This window comes from Oncorhynchus kisutch, linkage group LG29 (genome assembly GCF_002021735.2).
Source record: "Oncorhynchus kisutch isolate 150728-3 linkage group LG29, Okis_V2, whole genome shotgun sequence".
Taxonomy (NCBI): Eukaryota; Metazoa; Chordata; class Actinopteri; order Salmoniformes; family Salmonidae; genus Oncorhynchus; species Oncorhynchus kisutch.
The window spans coordinates 17,129,985-17,153,751 of NC_034202.2; the positions used below are offsets into that span (position 1 = coordinate 17,129,985).

Genomic DNA, 23,767 nt, shown 5'->3' on the forward strand with positions numbered 1-23,767 from the left:
GAAAATCTTTGGAGGGAGTTGAAAGTCCGTATTGCCCAGCACAGCCCCAAAACATCACTGCTCTAGAGGAGATCTGCATGGAGGAATGGGCCAAAATACCAGCAACAGTGTGTGAAAATCTTACAGAAAACGTTTGACCTCTGTCATTGCCAACAAAGGGTATATAACAAAGTATTGAGATAAACTTTCGTTATTGACCAAATACTTATTTTCCACCATAATTTGCAAATAAATTCATAAAAAATCCTACAATGTGATTTTCTGGATTTTTTTCTAATTTTGTCTGAAATAGTTGAAGTGTACCTATGATGAAAATTACAGGCCTCTCTCATCTTTTTAAGTGGGAGAACTTGCACAATTGGTGGCTGACTAAATACTTTTTTGCCCCACTGTATCATATTGACCTTTCAGGGCCACAGGGCCCCAGGGGTATCCCTCACAGATGGGGCTCTGCATTTCACTAACTAATAGAATCTGGGATCCATCTCTAATAGATTGATAACCACTGAAAGCCGCTTGCACAATTTCATTGCCTGTCTCCTTGGAGAGATCATGCTTGTCGTGGTTCAATGGAATTGAACACATTAGATGAGGAGTGTACCATGGATTGTGTACCATGGATGCTGGGATATCTGTTGGCCGTAACATGTTAGCCAGTGATAAATGATATTCACAGCAGCATGGAACAGATAGGCTACCGTATGGATGTTGTAGAGTTTTGTAGTTGAAGTGCATTGCCAATGGAGGTGGAGAGACCATGCTCATAGCACATAGCTGACAGGTGTGGCTTATCAAGAAGCTGATTAAACAGCGTGATCATTACACAGATGCACCTTGTGCTGGGGACAATAAACGGCCACAATAAAATGTGCAATTTTTTCACACAACACAATGCCACAGATGTCTCAAGTTTTTAGGAAGCGTGCAATTGTCATGATGACTGAAGGAATGTCCACGAGAGTTGTTGCCAAAGAATTCAATGTTCAGAATTTTGCAGTACATTCAACCGGCCTCACAACCGCAGAGCAACTGAAACCACGCCAGCCCAGGACCTCCAAATCCAGCTTCTTCACCTGCAGGATCATCCGATACCAGCCACCCGGACAGATGATGAAACTGTGGGTTTGTACAACCAAAGAATTTCTGAACAAACTGTCAGAAACCTTCTCAGGGAAGCTCATCTGCACGCTCGTCGTCGCCCCCAGGGTCTTGACCTGACTGCAGTTCGGCATCGTAACCTACTTCAGTGGGCAAATGCTCACCTTCGATGGCCACTGGCACCCTGGAGAAGTCTGCTCTTCACGGATGAATCCCGGTTTAACAGTACCGGGCGGATGGCAGACAGCGTGTATGGCGTTGTGTGGGTGAGTGGTTTGTTGATGTCAACGTTGTGAACAGAGTGTACCATATCATATGGGTAGGCATTAAGCTACAGACAATCAACACATTTGCATTTAATCGATGGCAATTTGAATACACAGAGATACCGTGACGAGATCCCGAGGCCCATATCATGTTTCAGCGTGATAATGCACGGCCACAAGGATCTGTACACAATTCCTGGAAGCTGAAAATGGCTCAGTTCATCCATAGCCTGCATACTCACCAGACCAGACATACTCACCAGACAGACGCCCATTGAGCAGTTTGGGATGCTCTGGTACGACGTGTATGACAGCGTGTTCCTGTTCCCGCCAATATCCAGGTGGGACAACTTTCCACAGGCCACAATCAACAGCCTGATGAACTCTATGTGAAGGAGATTTGTTGTGCTGCATGAGGCAAATGTTGGTTTTCTGATCCACACCCCTACCTTTTTCTTTAAGGTGTCTGTAACCAACATATGCATATCTGTATTCCCAGTCATGTGAAATCCATAGATTAGGCCCAATTATTTTCTTTCAGTTGACTGATTTAATTATATGAATTTTAACTGAGTAAAATCTTTAAAATTGTTGCATGTTGCATTTTATATTTTTGTTATGTATAAATAAATGTAGAAAATCGGCAATCAAAATAAACTCTCTACCACAGCAACCATGTTATTTTTGCGAAGCCTATTTTCGGATATATAAAGTTTGTATGTGAACACTATTTCTAACACGCATACAGTACTTTCAGTTTTTCTGAAATCACTGAAATTAATTATTTATTTACTAAATACCTAACTAATCACACAGAATTACATATACAAAGAATGAATCATACCTTGATTACAAATTACGTCAAAGGAAAACGGAACAGATATGACAGCTGGTTACACAAAAGAAAAGGGGCTGGGTTTGAGTGAAAGAGCAGGAAGACTGAGGGACAAAGGGAGAAGCTGTGCTATCGTAAATACAGTATCTTATACATTCAAAATTACCGCCCATTTTGAAAAGTAAAATGCAATAAATATTTACTCTGAGCTGCGCTTCGGTAGGTTGGTGGTAGATGGAAGGCCGTGTTGCCAAACAGAGTCCTTTGTCCTATGAAGAATGTCTCTGGTGGTCAATTGAATACGTCGTAGTAATGTCATTGTGTGGTAGAGGGGGTACTCTGTCTGTTCTTTCCTAGCCCGTGTTTGCAGCTTTCAACTGCTAGGAGGTATCACTTCTGTAGTGAATAAGAGTTCAAAGTTCATACCATTCGCAACCAAAGCTCACGCTGAGGTTGGCTTAGTTCTGTAGTTGACATGTTAGTCCTTTTAACGCAGAGGCTGCAGACCTCACATACTTGGAACTGGAGGTTACATTGTCGTCAAGGCTTTATATAGGAAGGGAGAGGAGGGCGTGTTTGAAATTTTTTATAACCCATGTCCCTTCACAGAGGCGGGCCACTGATTGAGCAGAGCCCTAACTTTATGAAAACCCAAATCTCTCATTTGGAAGCTAAAATTACATGTAATCTCTTCACCAATAATTTTATATTCAAACATTTAAATTGAACAACAACGATAACTCTGATGTGTAGACTTTCCACTGTAGAGTTTATGTCATCCTATCATTGAGGAGAATATCTCAGATGACAACCGAACTGACATCATATTCATTAAGTACCACCGCATATGTTCAATTGGTCGGATTACTAGAATATAGTTCATTTCCCCCCACCTTCTGATGTTCCCAGAATCTCTATGTTAACCAAGGGGTTTTGAAATTTCACATCAATAGGGTAGAGAGAGGAAAAAGGGGGGAAGAGGTATTTATGACTGTCATAAACCTACCCCCAGGCCAACGTCATGACAGTGTGCATGTAAATGCACTCGATGACACAAACACCGAGAGCACCACTCCCCAGCCTCCCAGTGTGTCTGTCTATCTCATTCCTGTCCGGCACGCACGCACGCACAGAGTGAGTGAGTGAGTGAGTGAGTGAGTGAGTGAGTGAGTGAGTGAGTGACTGACTGTGAATGACTGACTGTGAGTGAATAACTGACTGACTGACTGTGAGTGAATGACTGACTGACTGACTGACTGTGAGTGAATGACCGTCTGTGGAGGGTCTGTGGAGGGAGGCGGCAAGCGCTAATAGTCTCACTTAAGGAGGACCAGTTTTAACACGTGTCAAGGGAACAACTTGGCTCTTGCCTCTGTCCTATTGCCCCAACCAGCTCCTCGCGCAACAAAAAGGAGCTGTCTTTCTCCGCCGGCCAAGACGGGTCTTTGAGATGAAAGACGGGAGGTACCAGTGCCTGAGCCTGGGTCTGATGCTACTACCTGAGGGGGCATGCTTAGCGTTAGCATCAGAGGCAGTAATCACAGGAGCAGTTAGCATTAGTGCTGGGCGCTAGCCAAGGTGCTCTCTCTCTCTCTGGGTATTAATGTAATGAGATTGTTGAGACTCAGTAAATAACCGCCTCTGTCTAACCCTCGCGTCAAAGGGGCGATTTCTCAAAGCGGACGATGTGAGATCAATGGGAGGTGTGAGTGGAGCAGTGTTCCTGTATCAGAGGGAGGGGATGCAGCGGGGGACAGAGAGCCCAGATGGACGACAGGAAAGGGAGAGAGTAAACGAGTGCTGAGAGGAACTTGTCAGGACTGTCTGATTGATGGGAGGGAAGGCGAGGGACTAGTTGCTGTGGGTGATTTAAGCCAGTCAGTTTGGTCTTTGTCATTATCATTTTCTCATTTTCCCCCTCATGATCCCCAGATGAACTTTAACTGACCCCTGTGTAGAGAAAGAATTGTATCACATCTAAGTGGAGTTGTCAGAATTATGGAATTATGGGGAGATATACAGTAGATTTGATTTTATATCAGAAAATAATATCTTGTCACAAACTTTACCCACAACCAAGGATGATTATAGATTCATTTGTTTGAGGGTCTGGCTGAAATCATTTGTTTCAGCGTACAAGTACAACATTATGAATAACTTGTGTGGTGCAATTTCGTGGAGTCTGCAAATTACCTTGAATGAGCTAATCTGTTGTGGTAATTAATTAGTGACTGGAAAGCGGTGGGGTTGGAAAGCGGTGAGGAATGATTCTGTTCAGATGGAGCCTAACTCCAGAGAACCCAACTGAACTCACCTTCAAGGCAATCTTCATCAATTTTGCATGCCTCTGTTACTTCGGAAATACATGGATATGAATGAAAAAGAAGGATATTGTTGGAATAGAAGAAAAATTGGTTTTCTCCAATTTCCCTCACTTCAAATGCGTATACTGTATATTTAACCTCTCTGATTCACTCTTCCCCTGATTTGATTTCTCTCTTTCCCTATTTTCTTTTTCTCTAGGTAAGGTCAGAATATGAGCAACTTAGACACACCTATAGCACTGTGAGTCAGGAGAGAGACTTGGCTCAAGAGGAGAGGAAACAGCTCCAAGGCAAACTGGAGAACCTCGAGCAGGTACTCAAGGTGAGAATACATCTGCCCGTCCATCCATCCAAACATCTATCAATCCAACCTAGCTCTCCTAAAATCACTGCTACTGTTCCTCCAACTCAGCCAATCATGAGATATGAACTAAACATCAGCGGCACGGTTCTATAAGGCCTTTGCAATCTGATTGGTTTAGGTTAACGTAAGGCCAGATCACTTGTACCTTTTGTGAAAACCTGATTGGACATATGCATCTATCTACAAAATCTGTCCTTCGAGTTATAGAATACATATTGTTTTTACAATAAAAGCTTGGAAGAAATTGGTGTAAGGTCATGAGCTTTGTTATCTGTTTTGCAGGACACACTTTTTCATTAGACTCTTATTTGCCAATAGCAATCAGCAGTAGTCTCATAGCAGTGTGACAATGCTCTCATTACAAATCACTGCTTCCCTCCATTCCATATTGATTGTCTGTTTGTAAGGAGTGGATATGTTTGAGGGAAAAATGTACCCATCAAGAGGAAATTGACTCCTGCTCCTGAAAAATGAAAGAAGTGTGTGTTGCTTTCTCATTGCCTATTGATTTGTACAGATGGGTAGATTGCATGTTGGAGAACATTATGGAGAAAGCAGAGAAAGATTCTGAAAATGGAGAAAGAAGATTTCCCGAAGTGGACCATTCTCCTTCGTTTCCAGTGTGCTCAATGTTGCAGGGATAATGACGATACCAATGACTGCGATTATGAAAATCTGTAGGCTATTGTCTGATCGCTGTGTGGGAGAGCAAGAGGACAGTTCATTCTGGAGCTTTTGAATGACCCCCACCACATCTGATAGAGTGAGCCTAGCAGATCAAATCAAATGTTATTGTTCACATACACATGTTTAGCAGATGATATTGGGGGTGTAGCGCAATGCATGTGTTTTTAGCTCGAAAGTGCAGTGAATATCTAATAAGTCTAACAATTTCACAACAATACACACAATTTCTAAAGTAAAGGAATGGAATTAAGAATATATAAATATTTGGACGAGCAATGTCGGAGCGGCATAGACTAAAATACAGTAGAATAGAATAGAATACAGTATATTCATATGAGATGAGTAATGCAAAATATGCAAACATTGTTAAAGTGACTAATGTTCCATTATTAAAGTGGCCAGTGATTTCAAGTTTATGTATATAGGGCAGCAGCCACTACGGTGCTAGTGATGGCTATTTAACAGTCTGATGGCCTTGAGAGAGAAGCTGTTTTTCAGTCTCTCGGTCTCTGCTTTGATGCATCTGTGCTCACCTCACCTTCTGGGTGGTAGCGGGGTGAACAGGCAGTGGCTCGGGTGGTTGTTGTCCTTGATGATCTTTTTGACCTTCCTGTGACATCCGGTGCTGTAGCTGTCCTGCAGGGAAGGTAGTTTGCCCCCAGTAATGCGTTGGGCAGACTGCACCACCCTCTGGAGAGCCCTGCGATTGCGGGCAGTGCAGTTGCCATACCAGGCGGTGATACATCCCGACAGGATGCTCGAATTGTGCATCTCTAAAGGTTTGTGAGGGTTTTAGGTGCCAAGACACATTTCTTCAGCCTCCTGAGGTATAAAAGGCACTGTTGTGCCTTGTTCACCACACTGTCTGTGTGGGTGAACCATTTCAGTTTGTCAGTGATGTGTATGCCAAGGAACTTGAAGCTTTCCACCTTCTCCACTCTCGTTGATGTGGATAGGGGGGGTGCTCCCTGTTTCCTTAAGTCCACGATCATCTCCTTTGTTTTGTTTACGTTGAGTGAGAGGTTATTTCCCTGGCACCACACTCCCAGGGCCCTAACCTCCTCTCTGTAGGCTGTCTTGTCATTGTTGATGATTGAGTTGGAGGCATGCTTGGCCACGCAGTCATGGGTGAACAGAGAGTACAGGAGAGGGCTCAGAACGCACCCTTGTGGGGCCCCTGTGCTGAGGATCAGTGAAGTGGAGGTCTTGTTTCCTACCTTCACCACCTGGGGGTGGCCTGTCAGGAAGACCAGGACCGAGTTGCACAGGGCGGGGTTCAGACCCAGGGCCCTAAGCTTAATTATGAGCTTGGAGGGTACTATGATGTTGAATGCTGAGCTATAGTCAATGAACAGCGTTCTTACATAGGTATTCCTCTTGTCCAGATGGGATAGGGCAGTGTGCAGTGCAATGGCGATTGCATCGTCTGTGGATCTATTGGGACGGTAAGCAAATTGAAGTGGGTCTAGGGTGTCAGGTAAAGTAGAGGTGATATGATCCTTGACTAGTCTCTAACAACACTTCATGATGACAGAAGTGAGTGCTACGGGGCTATAGTCATTTAGTTCAGTTACCTTTGCTTTCTTAGGAATAGGAACAATGGTGGACATCTTGAAGTATGTGGGGACAGCAGACTGGGATAGGGAGAGATTGAATATGTCCATAATCACTCCAGCCAGCTGATCTGCGCATGCTCTGAGGACGCTGCCGTTTGGCCCGGCAGCCTTGCGAGTGTTAACACTCTTAAATGTCTTACTCAAGTCGGCCACAGAGAAGGAGAGCCCAGTCTTTAATAGCTTGCCGTCTCGGTGGCACTGTGTTATCCACAAAGCGGGCGAAGACGGTGTTTAGCTTATCCGGAAGCAAGACGTCGACAAGGTGGCTGGTTTTCCCTTTGTAGTCCGTGATTGTCTGTAGACCCTGTCACATACATCTTGTGTTTGAGCAGTTGAATTGCGACTCCACTTTGTCTCTGTACTGACATTTTGCATGTTTGATTATTTTACAGAGGGAATAACTACACTGTTTGTATCCGGCCATATTCCCAGTCACCTTGCCATGGTTAAATGCGGTGGTTCGCACTTTCAGTTTTGCGTGAATGCTCCCATCTATCCACGGTTTCTGGTTTGGGTAGGTTTTAATAGTCACAGTGGTACAACATCTCCTATACATTTCCTGATAAATTCAGTCACCGTTTCCGTGTATTCGAGAATATTATTCTCAGAGGCTACCCGGAACATATCCCAGTCCACGTGATCAAAACAATCTTGAAGCATGGGTTCTGATTGTTCAGACCAGCGTTGAATAGTCCGTAGCACGGGTACTTCCTGTTTGAGTTTCTGCCTATATGGAGTCATGATCAGATTTGCTGAAGGAAGGGCCTTGTAGGCATTTTGAAAAGCTGAGTAGCAGTGGTCCAATGTTTTCTCAGAGCGAGTGCTACAGTCAATGTGTTGGTATTACTTCGGTAGCGTTTTCCTCAGATTAGCTTTGTTAAAATCATCGGGTACTTTAAATGCTGCCTCATGATATTTGGTTTCCAACTTGCATAGAGTCCAGTGTAGTTATTTCAGGGCCATTGTGATATCGGCTTGAGGGGGAATATACACGCCTGTGACTATAACCCGAAGATAATTTTTGTGGGATGTAATACGGTCAGCATTTGATTGTGAGGTATTCTATGTCGGGTGAACAAAAGGACTTGACAATCACACCATGAGTAATTAATCATTAAACATACACCCCCGCCCTTCTCCTTCCCGGAGAGATCATTATTCCTGTCTGTGCGATGAACGGACTCACATATCTATATATCACAAGAACCATGTTTCCTTGAAACAGAGTATGTTACAAGCCCTGATGTCTCTCTGGAAGGAGATCCTCGCCTATGTAAGAACGCTGTTCATTGACTATAGCTCAACTTTATTATCCAGAGACTGAACATTAGCAAGTAATATACTCGGAAGCAGTGGGTGTTGTGCGCACCTCCTTAGTCAGACTAGAAGTCCACACCGAATACCTCTTCTCAGCCGAAGGTGTTTTGGATCAGCCTCTGGAATCAGTTCAATTGCCCAGGGGGGTACAAACAAGGGATCCAATTCGGGAAAGTCATATTCCTGGTCGTAATGCTGGTAATGCTGAGTTATAACACAAAAATAATTCTGGGCTAAAAATGTAAGAAATAACACATATTAAATTAAATATTGCATAGTTGCTTAGGAGCTAGAAGCACGGCTGCCCCAACTTGTCATGGCGCCGACAGAGGTACATGCCCTCTTATGAGAAAAATGCCCTTTTGATTGGTGACTATTTTAGTGTAATGATTTGATCATCAAGCAAGCTAATTTCTCAAACCCTTGAATGCTGGAAAATACCCTTCCTCACCCTCCTGCTACCGTGAGTGCGGCAGCGAGATGTCCTGTATGCAGAGCATATGGGTGCCTGGTGGCGAGTTGAGTAGTAGGCTACTTTGAAGTTGCATCTCTCACTGTCAGGGACTTGGAAGGGGGCAATTCGTCTGTTTGTTGAGGCAGATGTCAGCAGCAGAAAATCTAGTAAAGACTAGTTAAATCAGTATAGATAAATCTGTTATTTATCTACATCATATATACAAAAGAATGTGGACACACCTTCAAATTAGTGGATTCAACTATTTCAGCTATACCCGTTGCTGACAGAATTTTGGCAGTAGAATTGCCTTTCTGAAGAGCTCAGTGAATTTCAAAGTGGCACCGTCATAGGATGGCACCTTTCCAACAAGTAAGTACGTCAAATTTCTGCCCTGCTAGAGCTGCCCCAGTCAACTGTAAGTGCTGTTATTGTGAAGTGGAAATGGCTAGGAGCAACAACGGCTCAGCTAAGTGGTAGGCTACACAAGCTCATAGAACAGGACCGCCGAGTGCTAAAGCGCATACAAATCTGTCCTGGGTTGCAACACTCAATACCAATTTCCAAACTGCTACTGGAAGCAACGTCAGCACAAGAACTGCTCGTCGGGAGGGAGCTTCATGAATTGGGTCTCCATGGCCGAGCAGCCGCACACAAGCCTAAAATCACCATGTGCAATGCCAAGCGTCGGCTGGAGTGATGAATCATGCTTCACCATCTAGCAGTCCGACGGACAAATCTGGGTTTGGCGGTTGCCATAAGAACGCTACCTGCCCAAATGCAGGTAGGAATGCATGGTGTCAACTGTAAAGTTGTAAAGTTTGGTGGAGTGGGAGTAATGGTCTGGGGCTGTTCTTCATGTTTCGTGCAAGGCCTTTTAATTCCAGTGAAGGGAGATCTTAACTCTACAGCATACATTCTAGATGATTCTGTGCTTCCAACTTACTTTGTGGCAAAGGTTTTGGGAAGGACCTTTCTTGTTTCAGCATGACAATGCCCCAGTGCACATGGCGAGGTCCATACAGAAATGGCTTGTTGAGTTAGGTGTGAAAGAACTTGACTGGCCTGCACAGAGCCCTGTCCTCAACCCCATCAAACAACTTTGGGATGAATTGGAACGCAGACTGCGAGCCAGGCCTAATCGCCCAACATCAGTGCCTGACCTCACTAATGCTCTTGTGGCTGAATGGAAGCAAGTCCTCGCAGCAATGTTCAAACATATAGCGGAAAGCCTTCCCAGAAGAGTGGAGGCTGTTATAGCATCAAAGGGGGACCAACTCCATATTAATGCCAATGATTTTGGAATGAGAAGTTCGCCGAGCAGGTGTCCACATACTTTTGGTCATTCCAAAAGAGTGGATGCTGTTATAGCAGCAAAGGGGGGTCCAACTCCATATTAATGCCCATGATTTTGGAATGAGAAGTTCGACGAGCAGGTGTCCACATAATTTTGGTCATTCAGCGTACATTAGCATACAGCTAATGTCTCTGTGGACAGTAGCCTAGTGGTGCTAGCTTGGTTACAGTGTGTGATGACGGAGTGTGCTTTTGCACAGTATTTATGTATATGGTGAAAAAAAATGCCTAATTCGAATATAGGAGCAGATATAAATGATGAATTTGGGGAGGAAGGTTTCACATTGAGCACTTGCCCCTCACAAATCAGCTTGGCTTGACAATCTGGACCCTCTATTTCTGAAACTATCTGCCACCATTGTCGCAACCCCTATTACCAGCCTGTTCAACCTCTCTTTCATCTCGTCTGAGATCCCCAAGGATTGGAAAGCTGCCGCAGTCATCCCCCTCTTCAAAGGGGGAGACACCCTGGACCCAAACTGTTACAGACCTATATCCATCCTGCCCTGCCTATCTAAGGTCTTCGAAAGCCAAGTCAACAAACAGGTCACTGGCCATCTCGAATCCCACCGTACCTTCTCCGCTGTGCAATCTGGTTTCCGAGCCGGTCATGGGTGCACCTCAGCCACACTCAAGGTACTAAACGATATCATAACCGCCATCGATAAAAGACAGTACTGTGCAGCCGTCTTCATCGACCTTGCCAAGGCTTTCGACTCTGTCAATCACCATATTTTTATCGGCAGACTCAGTAGCCTCGGTTTTTCGGATGACTGCCTTGCCTGGTTCACCAATTACTTTGCAGACAGAGTTCAGTGTGTCAAATCGGAGGGCATGCTGTCCGGTCCTCTGGCAGTCTCTATGGGGGTGCCACAGGGTTCAATTCTCGGACCGACTCTTTTCTCTGTGTATATCAATGATGTTGCTCTTGCTGCGGGCGATTCCCTGATCCACCTCTACGCAGACGACACCATTCTATATACTTTCGGCCCGTCTTTGGACACTGTGCTATCTAACCTCCAAACAAGCTTCAATGCCATACAACACTCCTTCCGTGGCCTCCAACTGCTCTTAAACGCTAGTAAAACCAAATGCATGCTTTTCAACCGGTCGCTGCCTGCACCTGCATGCCCGACTAGCATCACCACCCGGGATGGTTCCGACCTAGAATATGTGGACGTCTATAAGTACCTAGGTGTCTGGCTAGACTGCAAACTCTCCTTCCAGACTCATATCAAACATCTCCAATCGAAAATCAAATCAAGAGTCGGCTTTCTATTCCGCAACAAAGCCTCCTTCACTCACGCCGCCAAGCTTACCCTAGTAAAACTGACTATCCTACCGATCCTCGACTTCGGCGATGTCATCTACAAAATGGCTTCCAACACTCTACTCAGCAAACTGGATGCAGTCTATCACAGTGCCATCCGTTTTGTCACTAAAGCACCTTATACCACCCACCACTGCGACTTGTATGCTCTAGTCGGATGGCCCTCGCTACATATTCGTCGCCAGACCCACTGGCTCCAGGTCATCTACAAGTCCATGCTAGGTAAAGCTCCGCCTTATCTCAGCTCACTGGTCACGATGGCAACACCCATCCGTAGCAAGCGCTCCAGCAGGTGTATCTCACTGATCATCCCTAAAGCCAACACCTCATTTGGCCGCCTTTCGTTCCAGTACTCTGCTGCCTGTGACTGGAACGAATTGCAAAAATCGCTGAAGTTGGAGACTTTTATCTCCCTCACCAACTTCAAACATCAGCTATCTGAGCAGCTAACCGATCGCTGCAGCTGTACATAGTCTATTGGTAAATAGCCCACCCTTTTCACCTACCTCATCCCCATACTGTTTTTATTTATTTACTTTTCTGCTCTTCTGCACACCAATATCTCTACCTGTACATGACCATCTGATCATTTATCACTCCAGTGTTAATCTGCAAAATTGTAATTATTTGCCTACCTCCTCATGCCTTTTGCACACATTGTATATAGACCACCCCTTTGTTTTCTACTGTGTTATTGACTTGTTAATTGTTTACTCCATGTGTAACTCTTTGTTGTATGCTCACACTGCTATGCTTTATCTTGGCCAGGTCGCAGTTGCAAATGAGAACTTGTTCTCAACTAGCCTACCTGGTTAAATAAAGGTGAAATAAATAAAAAAAATAAACAAAGGAGCCTGGTGACAGTCCCTCAGACTGGAGTCCCCAGCAGAGCTTAAGACTCTGTGATTATGCAAAGAAGTGCCTGCTTAGCCCAAAGCCAGTAGGGGTGTCCGGGGTTATTCTTCCACTACAAAAAAAAGTAATTTCAGCAGCATGAATTTGGTACACTCTGAGATGAACTTTGAGAGATTAGAACATTGAGAGATTCAATCTTTTTTCAGGTAACTTTTTTCACAGCAGACACTGCCAGTACTCAATTACAATTGCTACTGTGGGTCTCTCTACTCTGGAACACTCTTTAGTCTCTACTCTGGAACACTCTTTAGTCTCTACTCTGGAACACTCTTTAGTCTCTGCTCTGGAACACTCTTTAGTCTCTACTCTGGAACACTCTTTAGTCTCTACTCTGGAACACTCTTTAGTCTCTGCTCTGGAACACTCTTTAGTCTCTACTCTGGAACACTCTTTAGTCTCTACTCTGAAACACTCTTTAGTCTCTGCTCTGGAACACTCTTTAGTCTCTGATCTGGAATACTCTTTAGTCTCTACTCTGGAACACTCTTTAGTCTCTACTCTGGAACACTCTTTAGTCTCTACTCTGGAACATTCTTTAGTCTCTACTCTGGAACACTCTTTAGTCTATACTCTGAAACACTCTTTAGTCTCTGCTCTGGAACACTCTTTAGTCTCTACTCTGGAACACTCTTTAGTCTCTACTCTGGAACACTCTTTAGTCTCTGCTCTGGAACACTCTTTAGTCTCTACTCTGGAACACTCTGTAATCTCTACTCTGGAACACCTACATTTACAGTGTATAGCCAAAAACCACTCAACAATTACAAACATGGACTCTGACCTGTCTAATGAGCCAAGCTGATTAAAGAAATCCACAGTACCCAAACACCCCCACTCTCTCTCACACACACACACACACACACACACACACACACACACACACACACACACACACACACACACACACACACACACACACACACACACACACACACACACACACACACACACACACACACACACACACACACACACACACACACACACACACACACACACACACACACAGTGCAGCAATTCGAATCCATAGCTGCTTTATGTTTTTAAACTCCAAGAAACATCATATGTCCCTAACTCCAATTCCTACCGGCTTAACTCTGCAGATACAGTCATAATGACTCAGCTAATTTGGGAGTGGCTAGATTTGGGTTTTGTGTTGGTGTCTCTGAATGATGGATCGCAGAAATCTGTGAGTCGGACTAGACGTAGTCAATACAGGTAGACAAATGTTATACCCACTGAATGAAAAACAAGATTTTTTTAATGTATTGTCTACTTTTTATGTATTGTGTACTTTTAATGTATTGTCTACTTTTTATGTATTGTCTACTTTTTATGTATTGTGTACTTTTTATGTATTGTGTACTTTTTATGTATTGTCTACTTTTTATGTATTGTGTACTTTTTATGTATTGTGTAGCTGCTACGGGTGCTGTAAAAGTGTTTGGACTGTTGTGTGATCATTCTATGAACCATTTGGAGATTTTAAAGGCATAGTTACCTCACTATGACCATGCACTTACTGTGTTATAATATATAACCACATATTGAACATGTTGTGATATGATTGTGGTCTCCCGATCATTTGACCATGTATTGACTGTGTTGTGACTTGTTCTCCACAGCATATGCGAGAGGCTGCAGAGAGGAGGCAGCAGTTGGAAGAGGAGCATGAGCAGGCCCTGGCTGTCCTCACCACCAAGCAGCAGGAGATTCACCTTCTGCAGAGGGTAAGCCCATAATAACCCACCTCGCCTCCGTCCTAGACTCCAACCACCATGACCACAGTATGACCACAGTGGTCACAAGACAAATCAACATTTATTTGTCACGTGCGCCGAATACAACAACTGTAGACCTTACAGTGAAATGCTTTCTTACAGGCCCTAACCAGCAGTGCAATATTTAAATCAAAAATAGAATAGTTACCTCACACTGTTATCATGGTAACAGTGTGACAGCCTATAGGGAGGAGGTCAGAAATCTGGCCAGGTGGTGCCAGAATAACAACATATCCCTCAACGTAAACAAGACTAAGGAGATGATTGTGGACTACAGGAAAAGGAGGACCGAGCACGACCCCATTTTCATCGACGGGGCTGTAGTGGAGCAGGTTGAGAGCTTCAAGTTCCTTGGTGTCCACATCAACAACAAACTAGAATGGTCCAAACACACCAAGACAGTCGTGAAGAGGGCATGACAAAGCCTATTCCCCCTCAGGAAACTAAAAAGATTTGGCATGGTTGCTGAGATCCTCAAAAGGTTCTACAGCTGCAACATCGAGAGCATCCTGAACGGTTGCATCACTGCCTGGTACGGCAATTGCTCGGCCTCCGACCGCAAGGCACTACAGAGGGTAGTGCGTACGGCCCAGTACATCACTGGGGCTAAGATGCCTGCCATCCAGGACCTCTACACTAGGCGGTGTCAGAGGAAGGCCCTAAAAATTGTCAAAGACCCTAGCCACCCCAGTCATAGACTGTTCTCTCTACTACTCCATGGCAAGCGGTACTGGAGTGCCAAGTCTAGGACAAATTAGGCTTCTCAACAGTTTTTACCCCCAGCCATAAGCTCCTGAACAGGTAATCAAATGGATACCCAGTCTATTTGCATTGTATGCTCCCTCCAACCGCTCTTTTACGCTGCTGCTACTCTCTGTTTATCATATATGCATAGTCGCTTTAACCATACATCCATATACATACTACCTCAATTGGCCCAACCAACCAGTACTCCTGCACATTAGCTAACCAGGCGATCTGCATTGTGACCCACCACCCACCAACCCCTCTTTTACGCTACTGCTACTCTCTGTTCATCATATATGCATATTCATCATATATGTCACTTTAACCATATCTACATGCAAATACTACCTCAATCAGCATGACTAACCGGTGTCTGTATATAGCCTCACTACTGTTATTTTCAACTGTCTTTTTACTGTTGTTTTATTTCTTTACTTACCTATTGTTCACCTAATACCTTTTTTCCACTATTAGTTAGAGCCTGTAAGTAAGCATTTCACTGTAAGGTTGTATTCGGCGCATGTGACAAATCAACTTTGATTTGATTATTAGAGACAAGAATTGTGCAACTATCATGAAATGATCCCCCCAAACACTAACTCATGCTCCATGAAAAAAACGAAAAAACATTCTACCATTAGTCCTGGTGAGACTGATGCGAAAGTAAAAGGGGTCATATAATCAGTGGTCTCCTGTGATTGTCTGTCTCTATGGGCAGCAATAATCTGAGCCTCTAGAGAGCTGGGTGAATTCCTGTGTGTATGTGTTCTGTTCAGAGAGGAGCTATGACAGGCAATTAGCGCAAACGGCAAACACAGCACAGATCAGACTCCCCTGAGCCTAAACCGAGCACTTCACTTTAGAGAGACGCAGAGAGAATGTGTGTCAGCTTCTGTGTCTGCACATCTATCCGTGACTATCTGTGCTTCAATCCATGTGTTTGTATGCATCTGCCTCAGCGTGCTCGTTTGAGTCCTTGTCCTTCCTTTTTCTGTTTACTCCTTAACCTAATTTATTGTGCTGTGATTCCATTCAATTAGCAATTGCACAGATATTATCTCATTGGAGTAGAACAGCAGTTTGTCCTTATCAATATCAAAGCCAATCTGGATGAAACAGATTGATTTCATGGGGCTATTCTGATGCACCTCAGTTTCAGGTTTTTGTGTTGGAAGTCATCGCGCCCCCTCTGTTCTCCCCCAGTCTCCCCCGGTCCTCAGATAGCCCTCAGCTGTGAGGCATTAACTGCCTTCTCCTCCTCATGCTGTGCAGAGCTGACATCAGTTGTTGTTCAACTCAGACTGTCTATTCTACAGGTAAATACCAAAATAATTGAAACACCAACATAAAGTGTCTTAATAGGGCCTTTCGCCACCACAAGTAAAAAAAAACAAACAGCTTCAATGCACCTTGGCATAGATTCTACAAGTGTCTGGAACTCTATTGGAGGAATGTGACACCATTCTTCCACGAGAAATTCTATAATTTGGTGTTTTGTTGATGGTGGTGGAAAACGCTGTCTCCGATTCACTATAGAATCAACCCACTCAATTGGGTTGCAATCTGGTGACTGAGACGGCCATGGCATATGGTTTACATTGTATTAATGCTCATTAAACCATTCAGTGACTGCTCGTGCCCTTTGGATGGGGGAGTTGTCATCCTATGGGGACATAGCCATAGTACCCAAAATAATGCAATGTCCTGCCCAGCATTTTTATACATGACCCTAAGCATGATAGGGACACTGAATGCAGTCATCGACTACAGCTCAGCTGGGTCTCGACCCCACCCTGTGCAATTGGGTACTGGACTTCCTGACGGGCCGCACCCAGGTGGTGAGGGTAGGTAACAGCATCTCCACCCCACTGATCCTCAACACTGACTGGGGCCCCACAAGGGTGCGTTCTGAGCCCTCTCCTGTACTCCCTGTTCACCCACGAATGCGTGGCCATGCACGCCTCCTCCTCCAATGACGAGACGGCCTACAAGGAGGAGGTGAGGGCCCTCGGAGTGTGGTGTCAGGAAAATAACCTCACACTCAACGTCAACAAAACAAAGGAGATGATCGTAGACTTCAGGAAACAGCAGAGGGAGCACCCCCCTACCCACATCGATGGGACAGTAGTGGAGAGGATAGTAAGTTTTAAGTTCCTTGGCGTACACATCACGGACAAACTGAATTGGTCCACCCACACAGACAGTGTGGTGAAGAAGGCGCAGCAGCGCCTCTTCAACCTCAGGAGGCTGAATAAATTCAGCTTGTCACCAAAAGCACTCTCAAACTTTTACAGATGCACAATCGAGAGCATCTTGTCGGGCTGTATCACCGCCTGGTACGGCAACTGCTCCGCCCACAACCGTAAGGCTCTCCAGAGGGTAGTGAGCTCTGCACAACGCATCACCGGGGGGCAAACTACCTGCCCTCCAGGACACCTATACCACCTGATGTCACAGGAAGGCCATAAAGATCATCAAGGAGAACAACCACCCGAGCCACTGCCTGTTCACCCCGCTATCATCCAGAAGGTGAGGTCCGTACAGGTGCATCAAAGCAGGGACCGAGAGACTGAAAAACAGCTTCTATCTGAAGGCCATCAGACTGTTAAACAGCCACCACTAACATTGAGTGGCTGCTGCCAACATACTGACTCAACTCCAGCCACTTTAATAATGGAAAAATGTATGTAAAAAATGTATCACAAGCCACTTTAAACAATGCCCCTTAATATAATGTTTACATACCCTACATTACTCGTCTCATATGTATATACTGTATATACCATCTACGGCATCTTGCCATCTTTATGTAATACATGTATCACTAGCCACTTTAAACAATGCCACTTTTATATGTTTACATACCCTACATTACTCATCTCATATGTATATACTGTACTCGATACCATCTACTGCATCTTGCCTATGCCGTTCTGCACCATCACTCATCCATATATCTTTATGTACAGATTCTTCATCCCTTTACACTTGTGTGTATAAGGTAGTTGTTGTGAAATTGTTAGGTTAGATTACTCGTTGGTTATTGCTGCATTGTCGGAACTAGAAGCACAAGCATTTCGCTACACTCGCATTAACATCTGCTAACCATGTGTATGTGACCAATAACATTTAATTTGATTTGATAGGATGTTTAATTGCTTATTTAACTCAGGAACCACACCTGTGTGGTAACACCTACTTTCAATATACTGATCCCATTACTTTGGCAGTTACCTGTATGTCTGCAGTGTACCAAGAGCTATGCCACTTGTATGTTTTGATGTAACACTGACAGAGAGATACTGTGCAGTGCTCACTGTGTCACCTGCAGGTCCTACAGTATATGACTGTGTTTCTGTGTTTTCTCCAGGCTCAGGTTAAAGCTGAGAAAGAGCATGAGGGAGCGGTCCACCTGTTAGAGGTAAGTGGACATGGAGGTCCGATGGGCAAAATGAGGATGGCTTCGGTGGCTGTTTTCAAAATGGCTGTCAATTGACTGATATGTGGTTTTGTTTGTGTATGCAAGACGCATTGATTGATGGATACTGTATGAAAAATACCTCCATTGTGTTGTTTGAATTCCACGAAATACATATTGACTTTCATGAAAAGCTAGTTTTTAGGTAAGCCTGGTTCATCCCAGGTCATACTCCATACTGTATTTACACTGAACAACAAAATGTAAACGCAACATGTGAATTGTACCAGACATTTTCCACATGCACAAAAAGCTAATTTCTCAAAAATGTTGTGCACAAATTTGTTAATATCGCTCTTAGTGAGCATGTATCCATTGCCAAAGATAATCCACCTGATAATCCACCTGACAGGTGAGGCATATCAAGAAGCTGATTAAACGGCCTGATCATTACACACCTCCATAAAACACTGATTGCACTGCTCAATGCGGTAAAGCTGTTCTGGGGTGCAGCTTGTGCTGGGGACAATAAGAGGCCCCTTTAACATTTAGAAATTTTGTCGCACAACACAATGCCACAGATGTCTTACGTTTTGAGGGAGCTTGCAATTGGCATTCTGACTGTATGAATGTCCACCAGAGCATTGAAGGTTAATTTCTCTACCATAAGCTGCTTCCAACGTTGTGATAGAGAATTTGGTAGTGCGTCCAACCGGCCTCACAGCCACAGACCACGTGTAACCACGCCAGCCAAAGACTTCCACATCCAGCTTCTTCCCCTGTGAGATCGTCTGGAGGGGGGACTCATTCTGATTGGCTGGACCTGGCACCCCAGTGGGTGGGCCTGGCTTCCAAGTTGGTGGGCCTATGCTGTCCCAGGCCCACACATGACGCCACTCCTGCCCAGTCATGTGCAAGCCATAGATTAGGGCCTAATGAATTTATTTTATTTGAAATTGTTGCATGTTGCATTTATATTTTTGTTCAGTATATATAGCTTTTTGAGGCTTTCGTTGAGTGGTGATTTTAGTCTTAATGAGAATAGAACACTTTTACAGAGAGTTGGGTCAGCAAAACCTGCTCATAACTACCACCTTTAGGACCGCTCAACATCGCTGTTGCTCAGGCTCAGAAGCTCTCATACCAGCCATGGCACTAATGGCTCCTGGAGAAACCTCTTTTACAGAAAAAATTCAGAGCCCAACCATCCAGATGATGAAATATCTACAGTGTAGAGGAGATGCATTAGGAGCACTGGCACTGTTCACATAGAACTCCAATAGCATGCTCAGTTACTGCGTTAAAACGAGTTAACCTAGAGAGGAGATGACACTAAGATTATCTAGGGACATGAGTATTGTTCCTTTCCATATTTTCTGGTTCTCAACACTGTCTTGGCTATGATTTTGGGTGTTTTTTAAAATATTTCTTCATATTTATTGTAAGTAACTTGATGTTCCCCATGGGGGACTCGTTCTTACTTGTTTTGTAAGGGTTCTCTTTTCTCATTTATTTACATGATTTTGCATGAATTACTGTATTACGTATGCATTTATCTCATACGGTGTAACAGTTTGATTTGGGTGCTTGTTTTCTTTCATCTTTGTTCAATGTCATTGTGTGTTTCTATGTGTTTCTTTTGTGTCTGAACAGAACCATTTGGACAGAATGCAGGTATTTATGTTTCCTACCCTGAAACATCTAGAATCCCCAATGTTCATCATCTCCATTGTCACATTTGTCCTATAACCTTTAAATAGTCTCAGTGAATCACTCAGGCTCTAATTCACATTAGTGCGTATGTTATAAAAGGTATGGTAGTTAGGCAATGAAACGTACTAATATCGTATTCAATTGAAGTATATCAGATGAACAGAGCCCAGTGCTGGTACTGCATCACACTATAGATCCTCTTTTGCCTTTGTACTCCAGTCCAAGGTTGTGTCCCAAATCACACCATATTCACTATATCCCTCAAACTCAACTCTGGACCTCCAAGCCAGTTCCACCGCATTTTATAATTGTTCCACTCTAATCAGGGACTGATTTAGACCTGGGACACCAGGTGGTGGCAATTAATTATCAGGTAGAACAGAAAACCAGCAGGCTCCGGACCTCATAGGGTAAGAGTTGATTACCCCTGCCCTATATGGTGCACTACTTATGACCAGGGCCCATAGGGCTCTGGTCAAAATTAGTGCACTGTATAGTAGTCCACTATACAGTGGCTTGCAAAAGTATTCACCCCCTTGGCATTATTCCCTCAGTATTTTGTTGCCTTACAACCTGGAATTAAAATGTATTTTTTGGGGGGGTTTGTATCATTTGATTTACACAACATGCCTACCACTTTGAAGATGCAAGATATCTTTTGGGGGTGAAACAAACAAGAAATAAGACAAAAAAAATGGAAAACTTGAGCGTGCATAACTATTCACCCCCCCAAAGTCAATACTTTGTAGGGACACCTTTTGTAGCAATTACAGCTGCAAGTCTCTTGGGGTATGTCTCTATAAGCTTGGCACATCTAGCCACTGGGATTTCTGCCCATTCTTTAAGGCAAAACTGCTCCAGCTCCTTCAAGTTGGATGGGTTCCGCTGGTGTACAGCAATATTTAAGTCATACCACAGATTCTCAATTGGATTGAGGTCTGGGCTTTGACTAGGCCAAGACATTTAAATGTTTCCCCTTAAACCACTCAAGTGTTGCTTTAGCAGTATGCTCAGGGTCATTGCTGGAAGGTGAACCTCTGTCCCAGTCTCAAATCTCTGGAAGACTGAAACAGGTTTCCCTCAAGAATTTCCCTGTATTTAGCGCCGTCCATCATTCCTTCAATTCTGACCAGTTTCCTAGTCCCTGCCGATGACAGCATGATGCTGCCACCACCATGCTTCACTATGGGGATGGTGTTCTCAGGCTGATGAGAGGTGTTGGGTTCGCACCAGACATAGCGTTTTCCTTGATGGCCAAAAAGCCACATTTTAGTCTCATCTAACCAGAGTATATTCTTCCATATTTTTGGGGAGTCTCTCACATGCCTTTTGACAAACACCGAACATGTTTGCTTATTTATTTCTTTAAGCAATGGCTTTTTTCTTGCCACTCTTCCGTAAACCCGACTCTGTGGAGTGTACGGCTTAAAGTGTTCCTATGGACAGATACTCCAATCTCTGCTGTGGAGCTTTGCAGCTCCTTCAGTGTTATCTTTGTTCTCTTTGTTGCCTCTCTGATTAATGCCCTCCTTGCCTGGTCCATGAATTTTGGTGGGCGGCCCTCTCTTGGCAGGTTTGTTGTGGTGCCATATTCTTTCCATTTTTTAATAATGGATTTAATGGTGGTCCATGGGATGTTCAAAGTTTCTGATATTTTTTATAACCCAACCCTGATCTGTACTTCTCCACAACTTTGTCCCTGACCAGTTTGGAGAGCTCCTTGGTCTTCATGGTGCCGCTTGCTTGGTGGTGCCCCTTGCTTGTGGTGTTGTAGACTCCGGGGCCTTTCAAAGCAGGTGTATATATACTGAGATCATGTGACAGATCATGTGACACTTAGATTCCACACAGGTGGACTTTATTTAACTAATTATGTGACTTATGAAGGTAATTGGTTGCACCAGATCTTATTTAGGGACTTCATAGAAAAGGGGGTGAATAGATATGCAAGCACCACTTTTCCGTTTTTGTTTTTTAAATAATATTTTTGAAACAAGTAATTTTTTTCATTTCACTATTTTGTGTCTGTCTATTACACTAACTCCAAATAAAAATCCATTTAAAAGACAGGTTGTAATGCAACAAAATAGGAAAAGTGAATACTTTTGCAAGGCACTGTATAGGGAATATGGTGCCATTAGGGACGAATACCAGATGTCCTGTAAGATCCAAGCACATTTGATTTCCTTGTTTCTTTTTTAAACCAATCAGACCAAAGTAGTGGCTCCCCGATGGCTGTTCATTCATCCTCATCTAGTTTTATCGCTGGGTGAAACCAACTTTCCTCGTGACTAGGACCCTGGCTTGCCTTATCTCTTACTGTGCAGGCCATGGTGTTTCAGTCTTGTAGCTTTCAGAGAAAACCCAACGGTTGTTAACTCAAGGCTCTAAATGTAAACTCGGAGCTGCTTAGATAATGTCTTTAAAGTACATACTTTTATAAGCCTCTTAACTCGTCACACTGCTTGGCTTTGTTATCAAAGTGTATCAGCGTTGCACAGCCTCTACTTCCAGATCGTTTGATTACTCGGCAGGCAGTGTTTTTGATATGAATGAGCTGTTCTAAGCTAGAAATGGCTCTTTTGGGATCCCGTGCCATAATTGGTTCAGCTTGCGATCTGTAGCACCAGTAAAGGATTTAAGCCAATGATTAGTTTAACTCATGTCCATGTAGTGGTATATTACTAACGTGTTATTAACATAAAACATGCATTGCAATTTAGTATATCCTGTTCTAAAGATTTGCTACATAGGAGCACAGAAACCCTCCTTCCATTGACCGTTTGTGTCTATCTCTCTCTCCTCCACACATCCCTGTTTACGGAAGGTCAAGGTTCGCGACCTGGAGCTGAAATGCAGGTCACAGACTGAACAGTTTGGCCAGCTGTCCAAGGACCTGGAGGATTTCCGTCTGGAAGCGGATACTGTAGACATACTCAGCACTGAGCCTTTCTCCAAACACAACGTTCCCTTTTGCCCAGAAAATAAACTCTCCCAAATCCTCAACGGACTGGCAGCCCAGGCAGGGAAAGGTGAGCACTCCCAACCCTGCCCACTGTGAGAACATCATGGTGTCAGACGACATAGATATGAAGCAGAAAAGTGCTTATCACTAGAGAATAAAAGTACATCATGTCTGGCATTTGATTCAAACAGTGTATCTCATCAATCAAGACCAAAATACAGTAGTGAAAGTCTATGTGCACAGTCTATGTCAGTCATTATGCCTAATTTGAATTAATTAATTCAAAATTGAATGAGACAGTCGTTTAATCTAGTTGTCACAACAATGACCTTTGCCAGAACCCTGTGGGGTGAGGTTGGGAGAGTGGGAGAAAGAGAGGGAAAGTTGGCAACTAAACGGCCTGGTGTGAGTCACAGTAAGGCCCCTCTTTTCTCTTCAGTCCATCTCAGCAGAACAGGCTTCAAGGCCAGTTTGGATCACAGGAAATGGAAGAAATGCTGCTTTATTCATGATCAATGACACAACTCATCTGTAGCATAATGAACCAAATCCAAACACCGAGAATTCAAATGTTATATTTT

At 43.9% G+C, this 23,767-nt stretch overlaps 1 protein-coding gene across 3 annotated transcripts in view; it reads left to right on the top strand.

The window, feature by feature from the left end:
* LOC109873522 (RIMS-binding protein 2) overlaps positions 1 to 23,767 on the top strand; it is a 102,585-nt gene that overhangs the window by 56,657 nt on the left and 22,161 nt on the right. For 2 of the 3 annotated variants that reach the window (XM_031809504.1, XM_031809505.1), the window contains 5 exons: positions 4,723 to 4,845; positions 14,188 to 14,292; positions 18,461 to 18,511; positions 20,162 to 20,182; positions 23,049 to 23,253. In XM_031809504.1, the coding sequence (XP_031665364.1) occupies positions 4,723 to 4,845; positions 14,188 to 14,292; positions 18,461 to 18,511; positions 20,162 to 20,182; positions 23,049 to 23,253 (505 nt within the window). The remainder of the gene's footprint in view (positions 1 to 4,722; positions 4,846 to 14,187; positions 14,293 to 18,460; positions 18,512 to 20,161; positions 20,183 to 23,048; positions 23,254 to 23,767) is intronic. The other variant, XM_031809502.1, reaches the window with a different exon arrangement.